Source organism: Aulostomus chinensis, chromosome 13, assembly GCF_037954235.1.
Source record: "Aulostomus chinensis isolate RoL2024-O1b breed Wild chromosome 13, RoL_Achi_v1.0, whole genome shotgun sequence".
Taxonomy (NCBI): Eukaryota; Metazoa; Chordata; class Actinopteri; order Syngnathiformes; family Aulostomidae; genus Aulostomus; species Aulostomus chinensis.
The window spans coordinates 26,171,815-26,184,877 of record NC_141332.1 but is presented as its reverse complement, the minus strand read 5'-3'; the positions used below and the strand labels follow the sequence as shown (position 1 = coordinate 26,184,877).

The following is a 13,063-nucleotide window of genomic DNA, read 5'->3' as shown; positions in this document are numbered from 1 at the left end:
TTCTTGAGCTGCAAGCGCGGCTCATCAGAGAATTGGAGGCACACGAGCGGTTTTACTACGTCAACCAGGCTCTCACAGTTGAGCAGCCACTGGTTCTGGAAAAATCATTTGCATCTGAAAGCTTGTACACGTGCACTGAACATGAGGGATCAGTTCAAACAAGGTGTCTGAGTAGCAGCAAACATGGAGTCCTGGATTGTGGTTTTCAACCTAGAATTCATACTTAGCATGATTGATGAAACCCCGTGAAGGGAAGACGCCAACTCGAAGGGAAACTCAGTTATTGTCGATCCTTCTTTGAGCTTCCATACCGACAGCAAGACTGATCGCAACCGGAGAGCACAACTTAAATGGGTCACAAGAGCAGGCTAGAGGGACAAGAACAGAGGGGTCAGGAAGAAAGCAAGAAAAAGAAGTTGAATGGGAAAGACATCAACGAGGCACAAAAAAAACAACAACAAAAAAAAGTACAGCGCAGGACAGAGAGAGGACCGACGTCAGGAAAAGATCATTAAAGAATGCAAGTGGGGGCGAGAGACGCGGACGGTTTCAAAGAGGAGAGATCAAGAAAAGTGCTGAGGCAAGAAAGCAGCCAGCAGGTAAAATAAAAATCTCAGAGGAAAGTGGGGGAAACGAGGAAGGTGGGGATGAAGCAGAGGAGGAAACAGACACAAGCGCGTTTCAGCGTTGAGGTTTTTTCTGGTGAGCCTCCGTTCACGAAGCCCCTCGTTGTTGCGTCATTTCTTTTCAGATTATGTCGTCAATACCATTATCTATTACCGCTGAAGGAGAGCTCTCAGGCCGCCCTCCACGCCAACCGTGTCATAAAGTTTTGTCGACCGCTGGATGATGAACAGTCACTCCGGCGTCAGCTAATGGGAATCGAAAAAAAAAGGCTCCTATCTGAAATGGAGAGACGGAGCACAGAGCGAGACGGTGCTCAGTTCACCTGCGGGCCCGTCGTGTCTCCCCGCCTCTCCTTTGACCAATCATCTGCGGTGCATCGCAGCGATTTCTCCCAGCAGAGTTGCATTACAGAGCCGATGATCTGGACCTAAACGCTACTTTATCTTTTTGTTGTTGTCTTCTTATTCTTGAGACGCAGTCAATTTAGCCTCTGTAATGGGACCGCGAGACACCGCTGGAGCTGGGAAGCCTTCAGACAATCAATGATCCTGCTGGTGTCGGCTTTCAGATCGAAAAAAATAAAAAATTATAATAATCCTAAAAAAAAATAAAAAAAATCAACATTTCCAAAGGGAATTCCCTGAACTCATTCAAAGATGAAAGCTGATACTGCGGCCTGTGTGTGTGTGTGTGTGGGGTTTCAGCGGTGTGTGCAGGTGTGTGTGTGTGTGTGTAGAGTTCACCACTTTGGACTTGTGTGTATTAGAGGGTGCTGTTACAGAAGCGTGGGGCCGAACCAAACCGCCTTCGTCATTATGTTACACACAACATACCAGAGAATGACTTCCTTGGCTGGGAGACAGACGGCCCGTCCAGGTCTCAGCACAGAGATCAGCACTGCGAGCGTCAACAGCGAAGGAAGCTTTGGCTTAACCAGCGGCTGAGCCCAGACCCCAGACTCATCGGAGGTCTGAGCAACGACACGAGTGCCACATACGATATTATTTAACGTGCTTGCAAAAGAATTCTCAAGACCAGCGGCCAACAGCCTGAGTTACAGGTCCAGCTAATGACGGCTAACAACAGCTAAAGCGTTGAAATGCTGACGATGCGTTTGGAGTCGGGAGGCGTGCTGGGAAGTCAGATCACACCTGGTTCATTCCTTTTTAAACATTTTCCAACTCTAAACATGGGAGACCCCAGACGCACTGAATGCCTCGTCATAAGGGAGACACTGAAAGCAACTTCTGATAGCCGGCCTTGAAATGGAACACATCAAGCCAATCAATCAAGATGCAGGACCGCGCCCACTCGCCGTTTATCCACATAAGAGCGGTGAGCTCGCAGAAACTCGACAGATAAGATGGGAGAGTGGGGAAAAAAACAACAAGCACAAATGCAGCTCAAGCCACAACAAACAATCTGTGTAAAAGTCCCAAGTTTCAGTCCCGCCGCAATCAAGTAAAATGAGCATTTTGGCCAAAATTGATCCGTTTAACAAGTCCCAATCAATCTTGAAAACGTGCACATTAACCAGCAGCGTGACGCGGTGGCTCAGGGTTCTGATGTGGTCACTGTGGTTCACGTTGGCGAGAGTCTCACCTCAAAGAGCTCGTCGGCTGTACTGTAGTGGATTGAGGCCGGCGATGCGTCTGCCGGCTGATCGTTGCACCACTGCAGCTCGCTAAGACAGTTGACGCTGTCGAAGTCACTGGTGTCCAGCTGGGAGAGGTCGATGTCCGGGAAGTCAGTGTCCAGGCGGTCCGAACACACCTCCTCCTCCCCATACTGGAGAAGGACAGAGAGAGGAAGGTCACGTTAGTCTGCCGCCGCTGCTGTTGTGAAGCTCGGCTCGGCTCCAGCGGCGTTAGAATTCGGGTTTGGTTTGGTACACCTTTCTAAAATATGTACACAGTTGAAGTACTGCCATGAGGCACTCTGGATAAAAGCCCCCATCATCTGGCATCTCCTGTATTTTAATCTGCTGTTCACTGTCTGAGTCACCCAAGGAGCTCTCACCACAACCCCTCGTCTCTCAACAGCTACTCATTATAGATAATGAGACTTCCATGTTGGAGGAGGTTCCACTCTGAAACCGATGCGGGCATCGACCTCGGCACAAGGCAGGGTGAGGCAGCAAACGCGTGGCACACACCAGTGGAAGCGTCCCCATGCATTAACCCTGCAGTTAAGACTCAGATGAGCCATACGCCACCATGACTGAGCGCCAGAGCCTTGGTGACCTGCCTTTCCTGATGTCTAACAAAAACGAAAGAAAAAAGAAGAAGAAATCAATAGAAAAATAATCTGGGCTAGCAGATAAAACCAGCAAGGCAAAGAATCCCACCGAATCAAACCAAGTTTCAGAGGATGGGTCCCCACAAACCCTGTGAAGAACACCCACCTTTGGGACTCAGAGACCCCTAGAACCCCCCTCAGCATCCCTGCTGGAAACCACGATCTCCTCCATCCCCTCAAGAAACATCAATAGCATCGTTAAAGACCCCTGAAATCCACTGCAGAGCGACTGAAACCCTCAACAACCCTCCACACAGAGGCTTGAGACCCATCAGGAACCCGCTGCACCCCTCAAGAGCCCCTTAATGCCCTCACTAACACAACAGCTTACAAACACCTCAAGAACCACTCGTCCATCCCTTGAAGGAACCCTCTCGAGAACTGCAGCGCTACCCAACATTAACCCTGTAAACCCTATCAGTTCATAAATGCATCCCAGCACAATTGTACGGGGAAAAAAGACAGCCGCGAGTTCTCCATCAACCAAAAACTTGGAAATTGTTGGAACATTGAAAATTAGGGAACACGACACCATCAGCGCCTTCTTTTCTTATCAAATATCAGAGGGGAAGAGGGAAGCTGCAGCGGCCGGGAAGCTGCAGCGGCCGGGAAGCTGCAGCGGCCGGGAAGCTGCAGCGGCCGGGAAGCTGCAGCGGCCGGGAAGCTGCAGCGGCCGGGAAGCTGTGCGCTGCTGTGATTGTGAGTGGGTGCCATGTACGCTCAGGACCACTTCTCTCACTCTGGTTGTCGTCTGGTTCCACCTTCTCCACATCACGACCATGAATACTTCATGAGTAACTCAGCCAAGAAGAAGGAATGTGATTTTTGGGCCCAAACTGCGCTGGCAGGAGTCGAGAGAGAGAGAGAGAGAGAGAGAGAGAGAGAGAGAGAGAGAGAGAGAGAGAGAGAGAGAGAGAGAGAGAGAGAGAGAGAGAGAGAGAGAGAGAGATGAAATCATGTTGCAGCCGCTTGGTCGGCAGTCACAGAGAGAAACCCAGCCACGTCACTGGTAGAAGAGCAGGAGGAAGTAGAGCAGGAGGTGTGTGTATGTGACTCAGAGTAGCAGGAAGTGGTTGTGGTGTCTCAGGGGAGGGTGAGTGACAGACGAAAAATTGGGGGAAGGAAAAAAGGATAGCAAAGAGAAACCTGTCAAACTGGATTTCTACGAGCAAGGCAGCTTCCGTACACTCTTTCAGAGTGTGTGTGTGTGTGTGTGTGTGTGTGAGTGAGTGAGTGAGTGAGTGTGTGTTCTCTTTCCAGAGGGGTAAAGCAGCTGAATTTGCGATTGTGAGCGAGAGTCAGACACACACTGTCATCAGATAACACAACGCACACAGACAGGTTTGACCGCCCTCGCTTGTTTTACAGGTCATGTTTCATCTCAGAACTTGACGGGGGCTCATTAGGTTTCCATGGTGACATAACAAGCATTTATGGAGCGGTATTGCTCGAAATATATGAGATTAAAGTACAAACATGGCCGCGACACACTTCAATAACTACGATCTAAAAATGGTGAACTGGCTGGCTGTCACTCGACTTCTTGTGGCGACACACAGTCAAGTGGTCAGGCGTCCTCGTTCGTCCAGCAGCACGTCACCTGGATGGCGAAATATCCAGCGGTCGCTGGAAGCCTAACAGGAGCACAGAACGGTAAACAAGCCTATTTTGAATCATTTATCTGAGCTGGTGTGAAAATGTAATTAGCAGAGAGGAATATTCATGTGGACCCGCCGTCTCTGAGAGGGTCTGATCCTCTTACACCCCCCCCCACCCCCTCAACCGTGACTCATTATCAAGAATCATTTCACTAAAGCTGGAATTTACACGTCCCCAACAATCAATCAGCAAACAGTTTATACAATCACCATCAACTGATGGTTCCTCCATTAATCATCTCAACGGGGAAGTGGCTGCCACACACACACACACACACACACACACACTCACACACACACACACACACACACACACACACTCACACACACGTCAGGCTCTGCCTCTTCTTTTTCTTTCGCGCTGTTTGTCAAGCTCCGCCAACTTCTTCTCATGGATTATCAAATCAAAACATATTCTCGTTATCCGTTTTAATTTCATTGCAATGATTTTTTTTTTTTTTTTTTTTAGAACCATGATCTCTGTATGGAGTTCATTTTGTTCATCCATCGTGCAGCCAAAAATGTTTTAGTCGCAAAATTTCGGATCATAAATTTATTCAAGCCAAATATAAACAGATAGATGGATGGATGGATAGACAGACAGACAGACAGACAGACAGACAGACAGACAGACAGACAGATAGATAGATAGATAGATAGATAGATAGATAGATAGATAGATAGATAGATAGATAGATGGATAGATAGATAGACAGATAGATAGACAGACAGACAGAAAGACAGAGAGATAGACAGATAGAGAGATAGACGGACAGACAGACAGATGGATGGATAGATAGATGGATGGATGGATAGATAGATGGAAGAAAGAGGAAAAGTGGAAAACACTTGTGAATCGATGCTGGTGGAAGAAATGAATGTGAAGACTGAACAAGGGGGGGGGGGGGGATGTGGGCCAGAAGTTAAAGAATAAATAGATGAGGGGGGGGGAGAAGGAGAGAACGAGGGGGAGGGCAGTCGTGACTGGGAAAAATGCGGAGAAGGAAAGATGGAGTGGGGGAAGGAGAGGATGCCCTCTACGAGACCCTCCCATTGCTTCATCTGCCTCCAGTTGCTAATGCAGGTGTGTGTTTTCACCTCGTGTGTGTGTGTGTGTGTGTGTGTGTGTGTGTATGTGTGTGTGTATGTGTGTGTGTGTGTGTGTGTGTGAGAGAGATGCAGTTAGCATGCGGCTCACATCCCTCTCACGTGTGCCCTCCAACACTCATTCGCTCAATGCATCCTTCCTTTCCCCTCTCATCTCACCGTCTTATCTCTCACTCCCTCATCTTCCATCTTTACTCGCCATCTCTCCTCTTCCCTTCGGCTTTCTCTTTCCTCCACGATCCCTCCTTCTCTTCCATCCGTCTCCAACTTTTTCCTCAATTCAAATTTGAGTCCTGTTTCTTCCTGAGCTCATCTCTTCTCTGCCTTGTCCTTTCTTTCTCTCTCATTTGCCTCCCTCACCTCCTCATCTCCCTCCTCTCTTTTTGCTCCTGACTCTTCATCCTCATCACCCTTTCGCCTCATTTCATTACCCCTTTCAGCCATTAATCTTGTTCTTTTCAACCCTTTTCCTCCTTTCCAGTTTCTACATCTCTCTTCAACTCATTCATCTCCTTTGTTTTCACTCCTCTCGTCTTCTCTCTTCTCCCTCCATCACCTTTCTTCTCCTCCCCATTCACTTTTTGGTGCTCAACCTCTCTGTTTCTGCTTTTTCTGAGCTCCTTTCCATCTTTCCATATCTCTCTCCATCGTTCCACCTCTCTCTCTCTCCATCGTTCCATTTCTCTCTGCTCGACTCTCACCATCTTCTCTTTCCTCCATCCTTCCATCTCTCTCTCCATCTTTCCATTTCTTGTTGCCCTCCTCCTCAAACTCAGAGACAAGCTGATTGATTTCTTTGTTTCCACTCAGCCTCTCTCTCTCCACTTTTATCCCTTCCTCCATCCATCCATTGAGGGTTTCCATCAATAAAAACATCCTTGGGCACCACACACACACACACACACACACACACACACACACACACACAGAGCACCAGAAAACAGGAATTCTACACCGAGATCAGAATTGAATGAAAAAAAACAAGACATGCTTGGTGGCATAAGATGCCATTTCTGTCATAATCGTGTACAAGAGTCACATTCATTACATGATGCTGCTGTCTGTCACTCATACACACACACACACACACACACACACACACCAATGAGAACCACAACACACAACCAACACACGTGATGAATGCCACATCTCTGCAGCAGCAGCAGCAGCAGCAGAAGGCAACGGCGTCCGAGGAGTGAGGCGGCGGCGTGTTCCCACCGCCACGCTGAATAATGATGAAGCCCCCCACCAGATACACAACATGACTCACAGATGCCGGCAGGAGGAGGCGGACGGGCGGGCAGCTCTACGTAGAGCACCACCGCCACCGCTTCTGCTCAGATTTCCTTCGGCGGCACCACGGCTCTCTTCAGATAGCTCCGGTGACCTTTGACCTCAAACTACACAGCAGACTGCTGGAGATCCATGTGATTTAAAAACAGATTCAGGAAGGCATCCATTCAGTCCTCACCAAGCGAGGGGTTAAGATTCGCTGACGTGTTAAAGACCTTCTAATTATCTCTGCCAACGAGGTCGACCACCTCAGGACATCTCAAAAACTGCACCCCAGGATCTCGATGAGATTTGGTGGTGAGAGAAGAACGAGGTCTTGGTCGCGCTGCAGGTGCTGGATTCTGAAGACGCCGACGACACCGGGCGATGCACTGGAGACCCGGTGAACTGCTGTTCTTGGACAGTTGCGTTGATGCCATTACAAATACGACCAGAGCTTCAGACGCTGCGGGGCTAACTCAGCCTCTCTATGGGGGGTTTGTTATGCTAGCGTGATGCTAACCCTGGGTGTAACACTGTCTGAAGCTTTAGCTGTATGATCCTGGATGCTGGTTCAGTGAATGGAAATCATATTCTGATCAATAAGACCTATTTTAAATGCAGTATTTGCTAAAAATATGAAAATATTTTGCTAAAATTCATGAAGGCCATGTGTTTTAATCTGAAGGAACATAAAGTCCACAGGAGGCAGGTACAGGGAGACCTGTTCATGTTCTGTCTGGTGTGTCGTCTCTGAACAGCGCTCATCTGTTCTGGGTGTTTTTTTTGCTTTTTTTTTCCTGGAAGATTTCTTTGCATAATTAAATTCTCAAAAGCTGATGAAGCTTCAAAGTTTATGTCGGCTTTCGAAGTGAAAGCCCTCCTTGCCGGGTCAGGCAGAGTGCAAAACACGATCAGCCCCGAAACGACCCGGTGACACGTCCGCAGCCACGTTCGCGTGTTTGAAACCACAATAAATCAGAAACAACCACCTCAAAATGCTCGGAACCTCCAGCTGAGGTGGAGCTGAGCTAAGAATCCTGACGTCTAATGCCGGAAAAATAAAATCTGAGCATCAGCGTTTTTCTTTCCTGGGAAATGAATACGTCGCGCTTGTAGAAGTCAAAGAGAGGACGGAAGAGGTGGCTCATTCTTCCCAGTTCTGATGTGCCACAACAAAACAACAGCGTCTCATGAATGAACTCATCAGTCACTGCGTTCCTGGCTAAATATATTATGGCTTAAATGGAGCACTGGAATGGGCAGATTAGGCAAATGGGCATGAAATTAACATTGAATGCAGATACCTTTGAAGTTACTGAAGGGCCGTACTTTGGGGAAAACTGCAATAAGTTCAGATGGAGTTTAAGGGGTTTCATAAACAGAGAAACTCATGCTGCAGCTCGAAAAACCCAAACAGAGCAGACTAAACGCAACGAGGAGTTCATCGTCAGATACTTAGTCTCCGCGCTTCGCACTGATGGGAGTCTGACCTTCTGGGGCCTAAAATAAAACCAGTGTGCAGCTGAAGGGCAGCACAGTGCAGTGATCGTGGCATTGGGGAAAATGGTGAGTAAAAAAAGTGACTTCCACTTCTGGTTATTCTCTGCCTTGGTAACAACAGTGAAAACCTACTGGCCCGTTCAGTCATAAAAAGCCTGCCGGGACAATCACGCATTAAACCTGAGCTATTTATAGCAGGCTCGCACGTGGGGGAGCTCTCTGTGCTAAAACAAGCCAGTCGATGGAGAAAGGACGGCCTCTGCAGCGGTGCTCTAGCATGCCAATGCACTGCATCCTGCACATCTATATTTACCCACACACACACACACACACACACACTTTCTTTTACAGGTTAGGTCAGGAAGTGAAGCTCCACACCTTTCGACTGGTTCCCTCCATGAAGCCCCGGATGGAAGTGGAGTTACACAAGCGTTTTTGTGAAGGTTGGCACGCTTGTGGAGACGAGACAATGAAAACCATGAAAACAAAAGGAAAAGAAAAAGTTCCACAAAAAGGAAGGCGAGCTCTTTGATGATTGGAGACCGCCGGGCTCGAAACACACGCGAGCGCGGGAGCTCAGCGTTTCATGTCTTGCGAGCCATTAGCCGCAGTCTAAATTTGGGTAATGGGAGCAAGGTGTATCACAACGTCGCCCGTTACCGTGGCGTGAAATGACAAACGCAGTGATACAAGACTTTGGCTTCTTCATCGCGGTGCCACACGCTAACGTGGAGCAATGACGCCATTTGTGGTGGCTGAAGTCTGAAGAGCATGTGTAACATCGCGGCGAGGCATCAGACGTGATGATATTTCCTCTCCACTGGGATCCCCGCAAACTCAAAATCCCCGCCGGCGTTTGGTCGACGATCCCATGGCGACGCTAACGCCTGGGCTGGCGTACGGAAATGTGTCTTTCCTGTTAGCTTTCAAGAAACATGACGATTCATTCTGAGGGAAAAGACGAGCTGTGACAAGCGCAGGTGAGAATGAAGCCAGCACTTCACCGGACCAACAGTTACATGAATGTGATGCACCATCGAGCCACGCTGAGAAATTAAAGCCCCGGCGTCCTGGCAGGTGGACAGCAGGCCTGTTGTGATGTTATATAAGGTCAGTCACAAGCTCGGTCATGTGCTGCTGAGTCCTCGCCAGTGTTCTGGACTGTCCCAACTTCCCTTCAGGCTCACACATACTGTACACTCTCTCTCTCTCTCTCTCTCTCTCTCTCTCACTCACACACACACACACACACGCACAGAACATCAGCACCATACAAGGTCAAGCTCTCTCAACTCTCCACTGTAGATCACGGGAGGAGGATAAATCTCTGCTGAATATGAGGGTGAATGCTCAGATTAGCTGCTCCACCCACAGCTGCAGTGGACCGGTGATTTGACGCGGCCTTCACCCGCGCCAGTTCTGCTCCTCAGAAGCTCTGGACCAGGAGGTTTCACACTCCCGCAACATTCCGTTGCAATCAGAGATGCCGGTGTTGCAGAGGCATCACCTGCTTGAAGCTGAGCCGAATTTGAAAATGAATAAAGCCCATTTCTAAGACAGAAATAAAAAAAACATTAAATCTAATTCTGGTGTTTTGTCATCCATGAGAAGAGGCAAACAGTCGTTTGGCAGAGTGAAACTCAGAGATCGGCGTTTATGGTTGTGATGAACGGGGATCTTTTGGTCTAAATAACGTTTAGTGTCCTGACAGTCGTATCACTAAAGAGGCAACGACGACCACGCGTGGGTTTGCTGCTGTATCTTGAAGTAATAGTTGATGCAAACCAGTAGCTCTGAGTAATACTGTAATATCTGAAATGTGAAGGGGGGGGGGGGTACACGTGAAGGTTAAGTGACAGACCGCAGCACATATAGCTGAGGGATGGTGATGAGGAGAGCGCCGATGAAGAGTTGTAATCACCTTACAGCCTTGCACTTTGAAGTGACATGAAAGATATAAAGGCAGCGTGCCAGGGACACCGTTAAGAGCCCCCCTCCCCCACCCACCCCACCCCCGTCATACTTTCTTGTAGGTCACTTTGACAGAAAGTGGTTTATAACTGACAGACCTCAGACGTCACCGCCGCGTAGCTCAAACGTTTATCGACTCGAGAACCGCCTGAATGAAGGGACGAATACGCGGCATCACCGCCACCGACAGCCGCGCTCTTGTTAGGCTAAATTTTGGTTACGCATTTTTCCCCCGACGGCCAGGGAAGGGCGGCAATCACCCGTAACCCCCTTTTCAAAATACATCGCGACATCTGCTGAGATACGGAAAATCCGCTCGACGCCACCGATCCCGTGCGATCATGAAAAGCGCGATAAAAATCAAACGAAAAGGTAATTTTTTATCCTGGCATTTTAATTCCAACATTTCAGGCATCATTTTGTAAGCAGTCTCGCTATTCGCATCAAAGCAGCGGTTTAGCGTGCATAAATTGTTGACCGCAGATCTCACAGTTCAAGTTTTAAAGGCGTTCCCTTGTTATCCAGCAGGTGGCACTCTAAAACTCCCATTAGCATGAAAAAAAAAATACAGATCAATAAAAGAGGCTGCAACTTCTCGATGTCTCCGGTCGGGATTGCGTGGGTTTCCTGCAAATTAGAGTGCGGTACTTTTTGTTGACATAATTCTGTTGTTGCTGTTTACGGTTTCATCCAGAGCTGCGTTCATTTACCGCATCCGTCCTCCAGAATCCGACAACGACTCCCTGAAGGGTCTCGCCCCCAGGTTGACTACCGCTGCTTCGTCGCGGCCTGACAGAGACGCTGGCGAGTAACGGCTGACAGCAGATAATGAGAGGGGAAAGCTGTGCAATTCAAACGTCCCGACTCATTTTTCTACTCCACAGTCAACAGAGACGGGATGTTCTTAATTACTGCAAACAAAAAGTACCCCCCCAATATTTAATTAGATCCACAAAAAGACGATGATGCGATGTTTGATTATTGAGGTACAAGGACAGAAAAAACTGAAACAAGAGAAGGAATGCAGATCATTTGAGACGAGCTGGACGGCGCCAGGCAGTCAGCAGAAGCTGCAGAAGGAAATCACCTGGACGGTCCCCATGCTAGTCACACCTGGTATAAGGTGTGCTTGTTAGGTTCACGCTCAAGTACGCTGCATCCCACCTTCTGGCAGGTCTGTAAACTTTCAGTGATGCACAGTTACGGGGATTGAAGTTGAGTGGCAGCAAAAACGCCGCCCACATTAAACGAATCACGAGAGTCTTGTGCGATGACAGTTGGGAGAGGAACTCTGCCACTTGGACGAGTAAAAACCAAGACAGGAGGTACACACAAATCTGCAGTATTTGAGAAGTTCCCTCCTGGTTCATTCTGACACAGGCGGCGGCGGCAGCGGCGATCAGTGTGTACGCTCCTGTGTGCGCTATAAATAACTCGTCCCCGGGTCTCATGACTCGTTCTTCCACAGGCTGCCGGTGACTCGAGGAGCCTCTGCCAGACACAGATGACCCCTCACACACTTTAAGGCTTGATGATGCAAGCAAATGAGGAATCAATCAAGTCTAATCAGACGTGATGCGTGCGTGCGTGTGTATGTGTGTGTGTGTGTGTGTATCTGATGTGTATTTGAAGTCACCTGCAGAAAGAAAGAGGATGCTGCTTAAAAAAAGAAAGGTACTGGATGTTCCCACCACTGCTGCTGCAGGGGGTGTGTGTGTGTGTGTGTGTGTGTGTGTGTGTGTGTGTTGTGTTCATCATGGGTTCCGTTATTGCAAGAGGACTGAATGTCTTTAACAAATTTTAAAGTGAGAAGAAATCGCAGCCAAGTCACAAGTGTCTTTAATCAGATCAGGAAGCAGATGTCTCACCCTCTGCTGCTGATTGGACGGCGCTGCACCACCGCCGCGTTTACGTCCAGCTCTTATCATGCAGGTTTTAATTTAATTTTGGATCGCAAGAAAAGTTTCAACACTGGGGGGGAGAATTAGAAGATTCACAAACGATGGTGTACTTCAATCACGTGATGTCAGAGCTCGTGGCGGTCAGGGAACTCTTCGCATCTGGAGTTCTGGATTTCTTCCGCTGACGGGAGAATGAGCCCCGCCTACTGCCTCTCCATGAACAAACACCCACTGATGTTCGCATAAGTTTTGAATGAAAATGTAGATAAATTTAACATTTTCTTTTGCCAACTTTGTAAAAAAATGTGTTTAAAATTCAAACTGAAGTAAAATGATGGAAAAATGTAAAGAATGATGGAATTCAGTTTCGTTTGCAGAAAAGTGTTCTGAAATTTAAGATCTCTTTTTGGTAAATTGACTCCTTTAACATGTCCTGGGTCTTCGGGTCAACATACTGCCACAGTGACCTCTGACCTCATTACCGTGACCTGCATGTGACACCGGCACAGGAGGGCTGACCTCACGCTGAAGAGCGAAGGAAATACTCAGAACATTTCCCTTTCATATCGACTCAGTGACAAAAATGCACACTTCTGATGTCTTTGTTCTTTATCTGACATCTCACACACACACACACACAAACACACACACAAACACACACACACACACACAAGAACGCGTCACTTTAGAGATGCACTGATCTCCAGAGTCGGTCCTCTTCTGCCT

The 13,063-nt window shown here is 48.2% G+C and overlaps 1 protein-coding gene across 2 annotated transcripts in view; it reads right to left on the bottom strand.

Moving 5' to 3' along the window:
- The window catches only part of ppargc1b (peroxisome proliferator-activated receptor gamma, coactivator 1 beta), a 90,661-nt gene that overhangs the window by 28,235 nt on the left and 49,363 nt on the right, over nucleotides 1-13,063 (bottom strand). For both annotated transcript variants that reach the window (XM_086222324.1, XM_086222325.1), the window contains one exon: nucleotides 2,230-2,415. In XM_086222324.1, the coding sequence (XP_086078450.1) occupies nucleotides 2,230-2,415 (186 nt within the window). The remainder of the gene's footprint in view (nucleotides 1-2,229; nucleotides 2,416-13,063) is intronic.